Raw genomic sequence first — 17,780 nt, forward strand, 5'->3', positions numbered from 1 at the left:
GGATGAATCAATTCCCTCCAAAGGCAAAAGCTGGATCAAGAGTTGGATTTATTAGCTCACTTACATTCCCCACCCACAGCTCACAGTCTGTGCTGTTATGTTTATTCTTGGCTGTTGCTAGGAGAGCACATTTTTTAAGGTAGATGCAGAGACTTTTGTTACAGTCACTTTTGGGGACTCTGGAGTAAACCAGTACAGAAATAACAAGAGTTCCCTGCCCTCCCCGACCCCATGAATTTCAGCACAGCCTCTGGGGGTCCAGCTGACATGGATTTGTGCAGGGTTTTTGGGAATCAAAAGGCTCGATAAATAATAATTTTTTTTTACTCCACCAGTTTCTGGATTAGTTTAGTTTTGTTACAATTCGGATCATGCATCATAGGACTGCAACAATGAGCTTTAAATAAGTATTCTTTGTGCACAGTAAAAGAAATAAAGGAACATTGAACAAGTCAGCATTTCATCATATACATCATAGTAGGCACAATAGATAAATCAAGCAGCTCGGGGTTTATGTAGAGCATTTTTCATGGAGAATGTCATGTAGACCAAAACGTAAGAGGAGCCATTGGTAACCCACCCCCACAGCCTCCAACAAGCCCTTTGTCAGGGCTGAGGGGGTGGGTATGTGCACAGAACCAAAAACACTGAACAGTAGGAGGACAAATTAAGTTACTGTAGGCAGCAGTGTGAATATTAAAAACCTCTTCCTGTGAAAGAATACTTCAGACCCTGTAAAAACTGGTTCAGTTAAAAATAGATGTTATTTACATTTAAGTCTGATCTAGCAAGTTTTCCCAGCAGGTGTAAGTTGAGCTGTACAGTAACTCTGCAGGTTGTACTCAATCTGACTGGATTTGTGAATGGTCTTTTTTTTTTTAAAGTTGCAGCTATTAGGCCTTAAAGCACCAGCATGTTACAGCAGTGGGATGAGGAACTGTCTCTGTCCACTTTGCTACCAGGATGGTGCTGGGATAAATCCCAAACCTGACATTAGATCACACTGTTGTTAATTAAGATGGTTTTTTTCCAGCTCAAGATGCATGGGGTCATTTACCAGGGCAAGACTGTTTTCCCAGATACTCACACATGTTTTACCTCTACCCCTCTCCCTGGTGAAGCACACGAGGGCAGGATTTAGCTGTAGGTGTTTGCAGCTGACTGCTGCTCTAGTAAAGGACTTGGATAAATCCACCTGTTGTAGTTCATGTGAACATGCCTGGGGTTGGTGAAGCCACTTACAGCTACTTGTTCAGGGAATGATGAGTATTAAATGTTAAATATTGCCAGGGTTAGGTCTCAGGTCAGCTGTGACACCCGTGGATTCCCCAGCCCCGGGGCTGGGAGGGGGCAGGATGGGCAGGGGGACTCCAGGGAGAAGGAAGCCGTCATTTCACCATGCCAGTCAAGATAGTTATTTGTTTTATTTGGTTATTGTTCAACAACAAAGTTCAATACTTTCCAGGTGGAGCTTTGAACTGGCCCTCTGGTTCCCTCCCTTGTCAATAATAAAAAGGTAATGAAGAAAAATCCTGTACTTTTAGAGACCTAAAACCTCATTTATGCTAACAAGCTTCAATTGCAATTTAATGTTACAATATTTCTTCATGGGAGCGAGGAGGACTGAGCTGAGGGCCCTCCAGTGTCTGAAGATGGCTGTCCACAACCACCAGTAAAACAAAAAGCTAGTGTTGAAAAACGCACAGTTTACAATAAAAAAGTAGAAACCAATTCAATTCCCTTTTGTTACGAATATAAAGATTCTTGTAAATATGTACAGTCCTTTGAGCTATTTCTATAGCAGGAAGCATTTCACGAACAAGACACAAGATATACACTTTCAGGACTCAACAAGCCCATTTCTGAGGTCTTGAAGATCTTCCATGAGATGCAAAGATTTAAAGACTGATCTCTGTGACCTTTCGAAATATTCAGACCAGGAGACAAAAACTTTCAGCAAGTTTCCTGCCAAATCATCTGATTGAAAATAACCCAACAGACAAGAGAACTGAATACAATATCCATGAAACTCGCCAAAGGACACTGACAAGGCATTGGAATTTTGATGGGTTTCTAGAACAGGTTAGCATAGGCTTGCAAGGGACTAGCAGAAGTTTTAAGTGTGGTGCCAAGGGAAGATTGGATGCAGTTTTGCTCTTCCCAGTCGTAAAGAACATGGTTGTTCACTTAGGATGTTGCTATTGCAGAGGGAATGGTCAAAAACCTGCTTTGAAAATCATTTGCTCTCTGCTTCATGTTCACAGCAAAAGAGAATAGGAAGCAATAAAAGGCTCGAGGTCGGACAGGCGGCAGCGAAGGTGTGTCAGCACCTGCCAGAGCTGCTCCCTGTGAGTGTCCTGTGCCACCACACGCATCTTATTGTAGGACAAGCTACAGCTCACGGGAGGAGCCAGCCCGGGCTGCTCCCTCAGGGAGCTGAGGCTGGCAGGACTCATTGCTGAAGGGACCGTGTCCAGTGCTGAGAGGAGAACACAGGTGTGACTGTAACTCTTGTCATAGAATAAGGCTTGTTAACTCTTCGTTGCCAAATTTCCAGAGTAACGGTTATTTTGCAGCGTAATCTAAAGGTTTCGGTTAATTTACAAGTGAGGTACAATACACTACTCAGCAAAGCAACCTAAAAGGAGAGAGCAGCCAGAGATGGTGCAGCAGCATGCAGTGAACTGTCATGCAGAAGACCTGGATAAAGTCTTACAACCCAGTAGCTTATAGGTAATGCACTTTGTCTCAGGGCCGGGCAGGGGGGTCGGTTAAAGCAGAGATCTTCCCTCCCCATCAGAGCTGCTCTAGAGCAATTTTAGTGAGAACAAAATAACTTTCAGAAGTGGCAGGTGAACAGACTAATCAGAAGTAATTTTTTCTCATGTTCTGTGGAGAACATCCAACCACAGCTCCTATTGAAAGACTCACTCACCTTGGCCCTTCTGTTTCCAGGCCATCAGGGGCTCCCAGCACGTCTCAGAACTACGCCCAACTCTCTGGTAAGGGGTGCTAACCACAGTAACGACCTGGGGCGGGACATTAGTCCCATTTCCTTGATGATCTATTAGGGACTAAAGTGGATACAAAAAGTTCATGAACTGCTTGAAAGAGTAACAGTAGTACAAAGTGCAAAAACAGGAGTGCAGGAAAGTGCGGAGAAATCAACTGAGCTGCGAAGGATCTTCAGAAGCGCCACGGCTCCCGCTGCGGAGCGAGCTTTGGCCCAGGAATGCTGTTTGGGAACTGGGCAGCAGACAGATGGAGTGCATATACTCAGTATATTTCCTTTTTTTCCTGCAGGTCAAGATGAGTAACTTTGTCTAGCTGAGACTTACACTGAAGACTGGTCCCAGACCTGGCAGGGAAATAAAACCACAGTTACAAGTCACAGATGTTTCTCTCCCCAGGCACGAGGTGCCAGCAGCAGAACATCACCTGCTGCTCCCATGGAGCCAGGACACAGTCCTGCCTCCTGCCAGGGGGCATCATCCGAAAGCACTGACAGGCAGGCACTGTCAGCACCACTGAGCGCAGCAGGCCCAGACCTTAACCCCCTTCAAATCCTCTATCACTTGATTTCTGACAGTAAATTCACCTGTTCTAGAGTCAAGCAGCATTTGCAGTCACAAAACTAGCCCAGGGAAGATGGTCACAGAGCCAGGGAGTGACACCATGTGGGCTCTGTTCTAACATAATTTGAGGAGCAGAGGGGTGAGATTTGATTTGCTCTTGTACTTCACAGTCCCACCAAGCCCTTCTGCAGTACATACAAGCCTTGTCCTGAGAACAGAGAAGTCTCCAGGCTTCTGACTTACCTTATTGACTTGAGCAAGAGGAGTTCTGGCACCACTCACAGGCATCCTGCCTCGGCTGCTGTCCTCAAACAGTCGTCCCGGGGAGCGCTCCCTGCGGGTGCTCAGCAGCCGCCCTGGGGATTTCTCCCTCTCCAGAGGTCTCCCAGGGGACTTGTCCCTCCGCAGCTCCGTCCTGCCCTCGCGGTACCGGTGGGGTGTGCTTGGCTCCCGAGGGTGGCTGGGACCTTCCGGGGGGCCCGGGCTGGAGGCGACGCGCTTGGTGATGTGCTCGTTGTAGGTGGGGGGGCCTCTCTTGTTGGGGCTGCTGTCATTCAAAAACAAGGGACAGGAACAGCTGAGTGACAAAAACCTCTCGTTACATTTTCTTTTGGCAAAAGTGTAACTTTCCCCCATAACACGCCCAGCAGCGCTCAGGTGCAAAGCGTCAGCATCAGCCCTCAGTGCAGAGATACTTTGGTAGCTGAGTATCCATCACATGAGCCACACGGGTCAAGTGCCTCTAAGGAATTGCTGATGTAAGTCAGGTGTGTGGAACAGGCCAGAAAACGACATCTTTTTGTACACTTCAGCCATACACTTCTTATATAAAAATGCACTGAAGTTTGATATATGCATTTTCACACTCAGAATTTTCTGGGATGTTCAGGCCAGGTTGGGATGAGCTACAAGCCTCGATTTCTCTGTCTCCTGTGCAGAGGGGCACTACCAGCCCCACTATTTATTCACTTGTGTGAAGTATCACTGTTGTGCTGTATCATATCACAACTTCCCAACGCTGTCTCCCTGAGGCAGACTCATTATTTGACAGGAAGGGGCTCTTGCTTTAGAGCTTGTTACAGCCAACCCGTGTCTAGTGTCATATCAACAGCATCTGAGGTCACCAAGCTTCAAAGTCAGAGCTTGATCACAACATCAAAGTAAACCAGCAGAAGATCACAAAGCATTTGTGGAGATTATCCCCATCTTCCTAGAGAGATGAAGTTTTTTCCCTTCTGGGTTTTAAAACATCAGTGACTCTCCTCCAGCATTACAGTAACAGGCTATCACCAGCCTCCTTCTCTAAGAACAGAACAAGGGAATCTGTTCCACCACATCAGGGGTGAGGTTTACTCGTCAGGGACTGTAACCCCCTGATGTCACCGTACCTGCGCGTGGCAGAGGAGCCTCTGTGGTGCTGCTGCTGCTCGTTGTTGGTCTCCTTCACCAGATTGCCCTTACAGCAGATCACCCTTAACTTGTCCTGGTAGGAGGAGGCCAAGTAGATGGCTCCTGAGGAGATGGCAGGCCCGAGGTACCGCGGGTTTGGTATCTCCAAGTGGGCTCGTGCAGGAGTTCTGGGTAAAATTGCAGGAAAAGTCTTTACAATGGCAATGGCTGCCTTTTCCTGGCAAGTCCATATATTCTGCACCACAGGCTGTTCAAAGGGGTGAAAAGAGAACAACTTACCCTAGAGAAGCTCGTGCCTGAATCTCGATCACTTCAAGGGAATTGAAGTGGGTCACGAACAGATAGGGCTCCCTGTAGGCTGCAGGAGCAGCACAAAGACGGGAAAAAACACAAAATAAATTCTCTATTAAAAACTTCTAAATCACATCAGTGAGTACAAGAGAGCCTGACAGCCCTCTGGGAAAACTGAGGAATACATTTTCTGTAATAAGACACAGACACTATCACTAAGGGGGGAGATGCAAGCTCAAAGAATTGTTGCTTTGAAACTGTGTCTCAAGGACTTTACTAACCAAAGTATCATGAAAAAGACATTAAAAACAGACTATTAACTGAACAAAATCCCATTAGGCAGCACGAAAAGCCTGAGGGAACCACAATGCCATCATATGTTCTTGACTATTTCAGAAACTTGCAAGCATCATCAGAAATTGCACTAGCCAGTTCAGTCAGTGTCAGACTAGGAAAATTAAGGAAATGTAACTTTGCTTTAGTTTCCCTTAAATTGCTTATACTTCAGAAGGTTTTGCCATCTGGATGAGCTTAAATGGTGGGGAAATCTCCATAGTTTCTGATAGAATTGGGAAAGCGAGAAGGAAACAGAAGTGCTGAGTGCAGAGTACCCATCCCACGAGGATGCTTCAATAATTTCCATAATCCAAGTGACTGCCCCCCCTCACCTACCAAAAGCCAAGGGCAAGCGGTTCCACTTCAGGTCGTCTGTCCTGCTGCGCCTTCCATAGGAATCCACAAAGACACCAAACTCTGCCAAGAGAAGTCATGTCATGTCATGAGCATGTGCCTGAATTCTATTCCCTTTTTTTGAAGGGACAAAGGCAGTTACCCCGGGCTTTTTGTCAGGGACAAGGTGCAGAGATTATCTTGCACATCCTGGAGTGTTGTGAATTACTCCAATTGACATGGAATTGGTGAGATGTAGGAGTACTGTCAGGCCAAAAGGTGCTGCAGTTCTGAGGCTCTCTGTACTCATTAAGGTAAGGTTATTATTCAATTTGCAGACTCCTACCATTAGTCACCCAGAATTACTGCTTTTGAAGACTTCCTGTGCATTGCCATGACACTGTCCAAGAGGGCAACAAAAGCAGTTACACAAAAAAAATAACACCCTCTCTTATTTCATCAAAAAAAACCAAACCTCTCTTATTTCATCAAAAAAAAATAACACTCTCTCTTATTTCATCACATGAAGGTTAAAAAGTCTCATCTGTCTGCACGGGAGCCAGACAAAGCTCAGGTCTGAGAACCCCTGAACATTTATCAGGATAATCAAACACTTGTTTGCACTTAACACCACTGGCTGCAGTCCTTCCTTCAGGCACAGTCTACGTGCAGCAACTGATCCACAGCAGGAAGAACTTTTAAGCCAGAAACAGGCTGCCCAAAATTCAGCAGCACTTCTGCAGCTCACGTGCCAGAGAACAGGTGTAGTGCAACACCTGCACAGCCATCCACCACCTACCATGGAAACACAGCAGATACTCCTCCCTCTGCCCCGCTGGGTTCACTTGGATGATACTGACTGGAAAACTGTTGGTGGAAGCAGCAAACACAGCAGAGGCCAAAGTGTGGTCATTTTTATCCAGAAACTCTGCAAAGAGAATGGAGAAAAACACCTTGATTGACACCAGTGTCTTTTTCCTGAACTGTTTTAGAGCAGCCCCACCAAAAGAATCTGTGGAGCCACTTGGAGCATTCCTCAGGAATTGTCTCCTACCCTCCAGCGTGTACTGCTTCATCTCAATTTCATAGAACTTGTTGGTTCCAATGATGATGCTGTAAGTGGTCAAATGGATGCAGCTGCAAGGCTCCGAGGTTTCAATCTCCTGGAAAAGAGGACAGTATGGACAGATATTAGTTCCCTGTAGTAGATTACAGATAATGCTTAGTCTGGAAGATTGTAAACTGCCACATAAGTCTTTATAAAGAGAGAGATGGCAATGTCAGAGTCTCAAACACATATGGAAAAAAACCTCTCGTTAAAGGAATTGTTTTGTTGGAAGTGATACTTGCTTGAATACAGACTCGCATATCAGCTCAGCTCCAGGTGCTAAGCCAAATATTATCCTCTTCCTTTTGGAAGAATATGCTGTTCTAGAAGACACTTGTCTGCTCTGCAGCTCAGTTTTCTGGAGCAGTAGGGAGCAGCTCCCTGCTTACAGTAGGTGACAGCCATGCCAAGGACTGCCTGCCTGGACAGGGCTTGGAGATGACGTAAGACCAGGACTGAGCAGTTGGGGCTGTAAGACAGGCTTGTCACTGGGAAGTTGATCTGTCAGAACTGCCCCAGCTGCAGTGTAGCTGTGCTGGAACAATCACTTCCTAGCCTGGAAGTCACCATGAATCAGGGCAGCTGCTGGAAAGGCAGACAAAATTGCCCAGACAACTGCAGCAGGACTGACCCCAGTCAAGTCCCAAACTCTTTCTAACCCATGGAGCAGAACTCTTGTCAGTAGGCATGTCCATGATCCTCCCAAGAGCAAGAATCAGCTCCCTAAAGCATCCTGGCTGTTAACACTCCAGAGATCACCTTGGTGGCTCCTTAAGGAAGACAAACATAAACAACATTCCTTCCTTCCTTCTTTGTACAACATTACACAGAGATGTTGTCCAAGACCTGCCTTGTGATTGCACAGCTAGGATAGCTCTGCAGGTTAGCCTGACACAACACACAGATGCCCAGATCTTCTGAGGACAAGATTCCTTGCATAATTCCTAGCTTATCTGGAAATTTAGTTGGCAGAAAAGAAGAGCATATTCTGGGCTTGCTGCCATCTTGTTAGGATCTAAATTCAGTTGTCTGGATTAGTGGAGATAAGGAAAACTTGCCTTCAAAAACACGCCTTTGCATGTTCCCTTGTCAAAGGACAGGGCTGTACATCCTCAGTAAATCCTGCTGGCTGCTGCTCCATTGTGAGCAGGAGTTGGTATCAGCTACAATGCCTGTAGATGTTCCAGGTTTGCATTGTTTGTGCCAAGACACGTCTTTCCTCCTTAGGAGGTCAGATCTGCATGACTGTGCCCACTGCTTCCCTCCTGCAGTGCCCATGTAGCACTTGGTGGGAATAACAGCCTCAATCAGGCTGTAAATTGAACCAGTGCCTTCAAAGCCACCTGCAGAACCTCACAGGGATGTTTAGTTCGACTGGAACATCCCTTAATTTGTGAATTGGAGAGGACATGAGTTTCTGGGTGCCAGCCTTTTATAAGGCTGTTTAAACTCTTTGTTCTGAGGAGAGATCCCTATTATTTTGAGGCTTCCCTCTGGTTCTGTATGAGCATATAAAATTTATTCCTGACATTCCATTGGAGTTGTGTTTGAGAGGAGCAGTGGGTCAGATGCTCTGTGTGATCTGCCTGCCGCTGGCTGAGGGGAGTTGCAGCAGTTCTGCTTTCCCTCCCTGCATGGCAGAGAGCAGCAGGACCTGTGCAGATTCCACCCAGGGCTGGGGCTGCAGGTGGCTGGGGTTTTGTACAGAGGAGGGCACACACAGCCACGAGAGATCCACACCTTACAGCCTTGTTTGCTGCCAGGAGAAAGTACACATGTACCAGGATAAGTAGGGGAAAGAGCTGCCTGTCCTGGGATGGAATAACACCAATATACCCCTCAATTTTCACTTGTGCAGTAGGACAAATTCAGACACCCATTGCTTCCACAGTTGCAAAGAAGAGTGAAGTAATTTGTTATGGATTTCTCCAAAGACAACAGAGGTGAAGATAATTAAGAGAGCTGGATAATTAAGAAAGCCTTTTTTGGGACCAAATAACTGAGGGTACAATTACAGCTGAATCCAATATCTCAAGAAGTCACAGTTCTGTTCTGCATCTCTCCAAATATGCCAACTCTTATTAAAGGAAATTGCTGCCTACTCCACTTTGAGTCAGTGCACAGCGCAATTTGTTATCATTTTAGCTGGCAAACAAGTGTTCTCATGCATGCAAAAAGGTTCTAGATGTTTGTTTTAAACAAAGGTTTAGTGCACTCTGTGAATTACCTCAGCTACTGCAGGGAGTTACTAAGCTCACCTTTCTGATACAGAACTTGCTCAAGCTCTCGTTGTATCTCAGAACCACCACTTTATTGGGCATGGCTGCACAGATACAAAGAGTGTTCTCAACCTGTAAGGAAGATAACAAGCACAGTTCAGGATGGTAACACAGAGCAAATTCTATTGCTGAGCAAGTGAAACGGATCCAAGTTACCTCTTGCCACAAAAAGAGCTTTGCAGAGATAAGCAAGTACAATTTTTTAAAAGGGTAATTATTGTGAATTCATGGAATAATGAAAAGCCTCTTCACATTCTCAAAAAAGAACGTGAATTTAAATGGCTTCTATGATCTCCTTTATACTTGGAAGAAGTTAATAAAAAATTAGAAGGTTTTCCACAGGAAAGGGATTAACAAATTCAAATAGGTCAGGTCTACATTTCAATCCCTGAAACTGTTATCTTAAACATCACCTTGAAATGAATGGTGTTCAGTTTGTTAGCAAAGTACTCCATAGAAGTAGTTGTTAATGAGTATTTTTGTTATGGTTAAATGTTCCATTACTAAAACCAGTAATTTATGTAAATGTCAAGAATTAAAGTGATGCAAACACCTAAGGAAATCTGCTGGCCTGGGAACATGGCATTAAAGAACAAACAGAGGAGAGAATTCACTAATTATAAATCTCAAAATTACAGTCAGTGGTGAGGAGGCAGTTGTACTATGCTCTGCTGGATTTCTTTTATCTAGCAGTTTAGGCTACACCACCATGGCATCCTGGCTAAATTTATCCATATTAGTAGCAGATTCCCCATTCTGTCTCCAGCTCAGCCTCTCTTCAGCCCATACACTCTTCTTATTTGAAGAAAAATATTTAAAACAAGAATATAGACCTTGGATGTGTTGCCAGTGGAATAAAGATGCTGATTTTACTAATATTAAACTCAGAGCAGTCTAAGGGGAGGTCTGGAGGCACGAGGGAGCTGTTTCCTACCTTGCCAGCAGCAAAAAGGTGACATCCTTTGACAGCCTCAAAGATATTTGGTGAGACATCGGGTTGGGCTGGGAGGTGAGACTGGGCTAGAGATTGCTTCACTTTCTTTACATCAACAAGACACAGAGCCCTTTCTTCTCCTGGAAACAAAAATGGTTGCATTTCATCAAGGGAGGGCTCCCTATTCTCTACAAAAGTCTGTCCTGTAACCTAAGCAGCAGCTCCTCATTACAGGCTGTTACTGTGGAAACAGTCACAAGGTACCATGTAGAATTCATCCCATATTATTCCTACTCAAAGTGAAACAGAAAACTTAGAGAAACCAAACCCCACGACAGGCAGTAAATCCACTGAGAGAACAACCATTCCCTCCGTGAGTTATTAGTGTTGCTAAGGTCTAGCAGATCACAGCGACTGTGGCCTCATTAGGACACCATTCAAAATTAGCCAGGAAGTTTTATTTTACCCTTCAGAACTTCTTAAAGTACAAGATGTTTTAAGTACAAGATGTTTTAACCTCTCTGTGCCAAGAGAATTGGCAAGGGACTTCCAAGAAGTGGCCTAATAAATTGCATTATAGCCCAAACACAATTCTTCTCAGAAGTCCAGCAACAGACTAACACAGCCCTCTCCTCATTATGTGTGAGACTTGCTTTGTTCTGTACCACCCTGACACAAATAAAGCATGGACAGCTTAAATCCTTACAAGGGGAAAAATGCAGAACAAACAGAACAAGAGAGGAAATTTGTTTTTCATTCCCTACAAATGTCATATAGACACTTGATAATTTGGGCTTTCAGCTTAAGATACACCCTAATGTTCAGCATGCCTACATCAGTGTGGGAAGGATTATCTCTGGAAAACCACAGATGGAGACATTAAAACTTGTGTTCCTTTCAGAAGGGAATCTTAAATCATGACAGGAAGTCCCAGTCTTGTTACATGGATTAGTATTTAGGGCAAGAGAGGTTAAGAGTTACTGGCCCTATGCCACAGTGATCACATCGTGGTCCTCAAACGGTTAATTAAAAAGGTTATGCAGTGATTAGGAGGAGAGATGCTCACTAATCAGCTCAACACTTTTCAAATTGGAATTGCAATGATGACTGACCTCTAACCTGGAAATGTTTTTTCTCTGTTTCTTCTCTCCCTCAGCTTTGGAAACAGAGAAATCACTTTCTCTGGAAGGTTTAACTGAGCCTTCCTGCCCATATCCATTCACCAGCCTCAGACCAGGCTGTGTTAACCACAGTAAGTGACTCCTGGCAAATACTAACAAAGCACCAGACAAAAGCCTGTGATGAATCCAAAAGCAAAGGGCCCTTTGGCACCTCAGTGCAGCACAAAGCCAGTCCCATCTACTCCCTGCAGGGCCAGTGGTAACACCCAGCCCCGTACCTGCTATCATGAGTAGCTTCTCCAGGTCCTTGATGAGGTGAATTTGGAAGACGGCACCCATTCCTGGGATGTGTGTTAAGGAATTCTTCAGGACATTCAGGGCATAGAGACCTTCCTCTGCACCCACCAGCACTACCTACAACAGGGGAAAAAACAGCACTGCATGAGGTGAACAAGGAATGCTCCAAGAGCAAACTTGGATGACACTCGTTGGCAGTGAAGAGAAAAAAACCAAACCCACAAGCAAGTGTGTAATTACACCTATTGCCATTTCCACTTCTCAGAAAGGCCCCACTGAACATCATCATTACCTGGTCACTGAAGGGCATTGTGCAATTTATATCCAAACGGTCTTCACCCTCCAGCTTCAGCAGGGAGTTTCCAAGCAGTTTCTGCAAATGACAAAAAGATATTTTTTTTTCTTGTTGAGTTAATCTTCATTTCTTTATCTGTGAGCATTTTAACAACGTAAGGTCATCATTTCAGACAGGCAAAAAGCTTGGCTTTTTCTCAGAAAGCTAAAAGTTGCAGGGATGCCTCCTACAAAAGAATTAGTAGACTTTTATCTACCTGACACACAGTAAGGCAAACCAATCAGGATTATCCTAAGCTCAGACAGAACCCATTATTGCCCCTATCCTTTCCATTTCCCCCAACCTCTTACAGCAGAGCAGTGGAATTTTCTGAGGGGAAGGATTTAAGGAAAGTACAAATGTTGGTGGGAGCATGTATTTTTCTCACAGACAAAAGGAATGTGAGCCTGAGAAAAAAAAGAGAATTTCCTGCTAGTCAGATATTCCCTGTCTCCAGAGTTAACATTCACTTACACGATGCCATAGAATCCAATCTCCCTTTACCAGAAAATAGAGTTTTCTGGTACACAATGTGAAAAAGGCTATCCAAAACCTAAACAAATCTGTTTAACTTCTTATTCCTATTAGGAGTAAAACAAACTTAAAAACACACACACACCTCCCCCACAGTCAAGAAACAACAAAACCTCTGACTCCATAAGTTTTTGCTTTTTACTTTCTTTCTTTATTTCTTTGCTCATTCCATGAGACTGGATTTAAACCATGTGCTAACCACTCTTTCTTCCTTGCTGGAATTACAGAGATATTTTGGGATTCTCTTACTACACTCCCCATGTCTTTGAAGGGTATTGTAACATAAAGCATCAGTCTCACAGTGAACTAGTTCCTGGTGCTCACATTGTACCTCATAAGGCAGAAGCAATAACTTACCTTCAGTTAAACCTCAGTACGTCAAATAGTGAAAAAATATTTTTCAAAACTCTGCTCCCTCCCAGAATATTTTATTATTAAACGAAACTTTCATACTCACAGCATCAGCCTCAGCTTTTTCTCTGGAAACTCTCCCACCTGCCACTATTGATTCCAGTGCTGTGACCCAGCGCTGTTTGTCAGGGAAGCTGGGTGCTAACAGGTAGAGTGTTCTACCAGGCCAGCAAGTGGTGTGTGGATGAGACTCCAATTTTAGGATATATGGCACATCTGAGATGTTATATAGATAGAATAAGACTTAGATTAGTTTTTGGAATATTGTCAGTGGACTTAAAATCAACACCTTTCAGCCTCATCGGAGAGAAGTTGTATTTATCATGACATGTTACCATGGCAATTGATACACTGGTTTCTCCTTTACAGGTCCTGCACAGGCTAGCTACTTACAACTAAATATTAGCTGGATGTATGCAATCCATACATACAATGCTCTCTTTACTAAACAAAAATAATTTCTTGCCTTTTATTCAAAAGAGAAAGAAATTCCTTTGTGGGAAAAAAAAATAAATAGAAAACCAGCCAGTTGACTAAAGTTTTCCCTGTACTGATTAAGAAAAATCTGTAAAAACTGGTTATGGAAACCTTTGTTTTTAACAATCTGTATCCTTTAATGTCAAAGTCAAGACATACAGAATCTTATCATCAGTTCTATTCAGTACATACAAATCAACACATCAACATTTTTTTCATAATAAGAGACTATACATCCCACAGTACTTCTAAGTTAATGGCTTTCTGGTGAGAGCACAATGGTGGCATGAGGTATGACACATCACACTTGATAGAGAAGAAATTTAAATAAACCGAGTGTTTACGCTACAGATCTCTGGGAATTTACTTCCATTTGGGTGGATGATCATATTAACCACAGTTCAACTACCACGACAGAAGCAACGGCCTGCATGTAACCAGATCTAGAGTGCTGAGCTATTCCCCCAGTTCAGATAGAGGTAACCTCAAAATTACAGAGTTACAGAATGGAAGTTAAAGGGAGAATATTCTGTTCAGCCAAGCAGAAGGCTAAGTGATGGCAAGCCAGATGAAATCCATTTGACCTCATCTACGTAAGATTCTCACCTGTCTTTGCTGTATTGGTAAGCTCAGTAGCTCCTACAGCTCCATGAACAGTTACATCACCATCAGGAAGGCAGAGCTCAAATTCCTCCAGAGGCCTTTGTCCAGCTGCAGGGGAATGGGGAGACAGATTAGGAATGAACAAAGAGGTAGCAAGAAAATAACTGTGATAGCAAAATGAAGTGGATGCACAATGGATGTTTCACAGCTGAATTATTATGACATGCCAGCTAACAAAATGGTTAAGGATCTAGAAAAACAATGATGTTGCTTTATTACTGGAGATTTAGCTAAACTAGATATGACCATAGCAAACAGTAACAATCTTTAAGCCTCTCAACTCACCAAACAACATCTGAAGATTAAAAAATAGGTTCTTCCTAGAAATGCTAAGTTACCTTCTCTTGCTTCTGCATCATAAATGAGCACTTTGGTTCCTTCCAGGACAATATACTTCCTGTCCCAGCCCTGTTGCCCACGTTTATTATTCCTGAAGGAAATAAGCACAAAGCCATGTTGGACTTTCTGCTCGGATCCTACATAAAACAAGCATGCAACTCCTACAAAGTTCAGTGCAGCAATTGTAATTGTAGAGGTGGTAACTGTAATGCCCATGCAATGGGCACGTACCAATTATCTCATTGTAAGAGCCAGGATAATATTAGGAACTCTTCCAAATATTTCAGCACCTGATATGGCACCAAGATTCCTGTTTATACCTTGGCACTTTCATCCACCCCTCGAGACGCAGACTGCTGCTTGGCTCCTTCAGCTGCAGACCAGGAGAATTCATTTTATCCCGGCAGAACGCTTCGGAGAAGTGCGTGGCATATTCTGCTGGCAGCCCACAAGTAGCTGGCAAGCAAGTTGAGCATTTTGGGTGACACATCACCTGGCATTCTGACAAAAAGGACAGGGAAAAACTTATGTTAAGCGACACAAAAATCATGACACAGCTGCCTCAACTTCTACCGCGCAAATCCCGGCTTCTCCAAGAACCTCCTTCCACGCTAAACCACCAGATGATTTCTAACGTAGAACGTTTGCACCAACTAGTTTCAAAGCCTTCATATCGGTCCTTTCTTCAGCTTGTACTGAAGATCTGTTCTAGCTGGCTGTGGATCTGCCTCCCCCCCCAGCCCCGCCGTGTTTGCCCCCTCACCCAGACACTTGGACGCCTGCCGGCCGAAGTGCACCGTGTCCAGGCACACGGCACATTTGGTGGCCCTCATGTTCAGCCCCACGTTGAAGCGATGGGGGATGTTGTGGTGCATTCGCTCCTTCAGGCGGCGGCTGTACTCTGGAAGGGACAACATTTATCAGCAGGGGGGACACTGGGAGGGGAAAGTTACAGGAGGTTTTGGCAGTCGAAGGCAGTAAAAAGTGACACCATTTATCTGTGAAGGCCCTGCTGGACACAGACGCTATTTTCATTTGCAGTTTGCACATCTTAAGCTACGTTACAGCCTCAGGAATTACCTTATACAGGTGCACAGGCTGTAGAACAGACTGTAGAACTGTAACAGCTGATGTTTGGTGCAGCAAGGTTATGTCAATCAAACCACCTAAATTTCAAGCCTGCACTCGGATGTGCTAAAGTAATCTCTCTGCTTTGCTCGCAGCTAACAAACCCTTCCACACCTATCCTGGGTAATCAGTACACTTCTTCCTACAGCCTTCAGGCTGTAACACCAGCCCCTGCACTCATAAAGCATCTTAAATCCCTGTTAGTGGATCTATCCTTCAAGGCATTGTCTTTTACTGATGAACACGATTCTCTTCCCTGCCCATGACCTGCCTCTGAGGACATTTCCCCATGGCAATGCTACCCACCCTCACAGCACCCTGGGCCTCCCCAGCTCTCTGCCAGGGCTGGACCAGTCTGTGGATTCTGGCTTTTTCCAGCTAAAGGCTGGAGGTCTCAGTTCAGAGTCTCTCTCTGGAACACTGGTTAACCAAGAATAAATGAGCAGAGCCCTCAATCCCTTACTTTTTTCTGGTGATCCTCTCCCCTTCATTCTCAAAAATATGGAAGGATATCATCTTTTTCTAGTTAATAGGATACTAATGCCATCTTTGACCTGGTATCTCCCTTTTATGCCTGACCCAAGTCTCTTCCCTTTACCAAAAGTCTTGATAGAAACTTTCTGTTTAGCAGAAAAAATCTGCAGACAAGTAAAAATGTTAACTGCTAAGAAAACACCCATAAATCCTTTTGTCAATGCAGGGAGTAGAACAGAAAACACACTCCTTTGAAGAAAACATACTCCTTTGAAAGAAACATGATCTTAAAACAATTCATGCTAATAATTACTTCCTTACCGAAGTTTTCAGAAACATATTACCCAAACAGAATTTCAAACCAAAAAAATAAAAGCAAAACTCATCATCTAATAACCCTACAATGAAAAAAAAACGGGGTTTGGAGTTAAAAATAAAGAGATAGCATCGACATGATAGAGAGAAGAAGCTGGCCAGGAGCCTACCCTCTGGTGTGGAGGATTCCTTCCTGCGGCTGGAGGGAGGAGCCAGCAGGCTGATGGGAGTGGGCTGGTGCTCCGGGGAGCGGACTATGGCAGACATGATGATCTGCTGCCTGGCCGTGGCTGGAGTGGATGGATGAGGGTGGTCGGATATTTTCCGATGAGCAGCTACAGACAAGATAAATGCCACTTCAGTTAACACAACCCACACGACACACCCGTTCACAGCAGTGGTTCTGTGCGACCGTTCGGAGTTACAACCCGCAGAACAAAGCGTAGCCCTACTGCATCTTCACAAGAGGGATAATGATTAAACAACACGAGTTACTGCTATAGTGGCACACAATTAAAGGCACGTTTTCAGACCAAAAACGTGTGTCTCCTTCCAGATTCACCTTTTCTGTTAACCCCTACCTTCTTCACGAGCAGATCTGAGTTCAATGCGTGTTTTCTGAAGAGCCTCCTCCAGCTCAGCAGAACGAGCCTTCTCCTTCTCCAGTGCCACTTTCAGCTCATTGTATTGCAGGGGAACCTGTGTGGGTAAAGAAGGGTCCTCTTTCCGCCGACTAAACAGGCCCTAGCAACAGAAACACACAGACAACTCCTAACTCCTAGCAAGAGATGGCTTAAACTAGGCAAAGTGACACTGGCTAGTGTCAGTCCGGCCAGAGGGCCTAATGGCAATTCTGTTATGCTTAAGGATGGATTTTTAGTTCAAATTGGCACTGGAGAGAAAATGTTGAGATATGGATTCATTTAAAGAGGGACGTACGTTACCTGTCAGTACTCACACCTGGAGTTTCCGAAAGCATCTAAACAGAGGATCTCAAAATATGTGGTTAAAATTAAATTACTTAATTCAACATGACAGAACAGCTTATGACAAGGATGTGACACAAGTCACATCACCTGACTAATTAGTCCTATGCTGTGACTACAAGACAACCACTCTAGATGCACACTAAGTTCATACACATGTAAATACTTACCATTAAAATAAAAACATGCTTAAAATTCTATATTCCCACAGCCTCACTGAGGTGGAGCTACTGGGTTGTAGGAATAACAAAATACAGGAAAGGCCACAAAGAACACATTCTGCCTAGTGAAGTTTGCATTCAGCAACTTGGAGTGGTCTTAAATGAGGACACATTTTGTTACACAAAGGAAGATAAAACAGAATATTAAGAATACACAGCACATAACTAATCACAAAACCATTTAATTCCATGCCTCCTAAACCTGTTTCACCCA

General features: G+C 44.2%; 1 protein-coding gene across 7 annotated transcripts in view; it reads right to left on the reverse strand.

Annotated features, from left to right (window-relative positions):
- Positions 1-31: 31 nt before the first annotated feature.
- The window catches only part of CIT (citron rho-interacting serine/threonine kinase), a 74,760-nt gene continuing 57,011 nt past the window's right edge, over positions 32-17,780 (reverse strand). For 3 of the 7 annotated variants that reach the window (XM_027714129.2, XM_027714133.2, XM_027714126.2), the window contains 18 exons: positions 16,941-17,103; positions 16,530-16,694; positions 15,206-15,343; positions 14,763-14,943; positions 14,442-14,533; positions 14,047-14,151; positions 13,010-13,179; positions 11,977-12,057; positions 11,666-11,801; positions 10,267-10,406; positions 9,312-9,404; positions 7,000-7,108; positions 6,745-6,873; positions 5,949-6,029; positions 5,265-5,343; positions 4,964-5,152; positions 3,819-4,122; positions 32-3,358 (listed from right to left, as the gene is read on the reverse strand). In XM_027714129.2, the coding sequence (XP_027569930.1) occupies positions 3,335-3,358; positions 3,819-4,122; positions 4,964-5,152; positions 5,265-5,343; positions 5,949-6,029; positions 6,745-6,873; positions 7,000-7,108; positions 9,312-9,404; positions 10,267-10,406; positions 11,666-11,801; positions 11,977-12,057; positions 13,010-13,179; positions 14,047-14,151; positions 14,442-14,533; positions 14,763-14,943; positions 15,206-15,343; positions 16,530-16,694; positions 16,941-17,103 (2,379 nt within the window). In that variant the 3' untranslated portion in view covers positions 32-3,334. The remainder of the gene's footprint in view (positions 3,359-3,818; positions 4,123-4,963; positions 5,153-5,264; positions 5,344-5,948; positions 6,030-6,744; positions 6,874-6,999; positions 7,109-9,311; positions 9,405-10,266; positions 10,407-11,665; positions 11,802-11,976; positions 12,058-13,009; positions 13,180-14,046; positions 14,152-14,441; positions 14,534-14,762; positions 14,944-15,205; positions 15,344-16,529; positions 16,695-16,940; positions 17,104-17,780) is intronic. The other 4 variants (XM_027714130.2, XM_027714128.2, XM_027714132.2 and 1 more) reach the window with 2 other exon arrangements.

This window comes from Pipra filicauda, unplaced genomic scaffold (genome assembly GCF_003945595.2).
Source record: "Pipra filicauda isolate LSUMZ 115617 unplaced genomic scaffold, ASM394559v2 scaffold33_size4404698_pilon, whole genome shotgun sequence".
Taxonomy (NCBI): Eukaryota; Metazoa; Chordata; class Aves; order Passeriformes; family Pipridae; genus Pipra; species Pipra filicauda.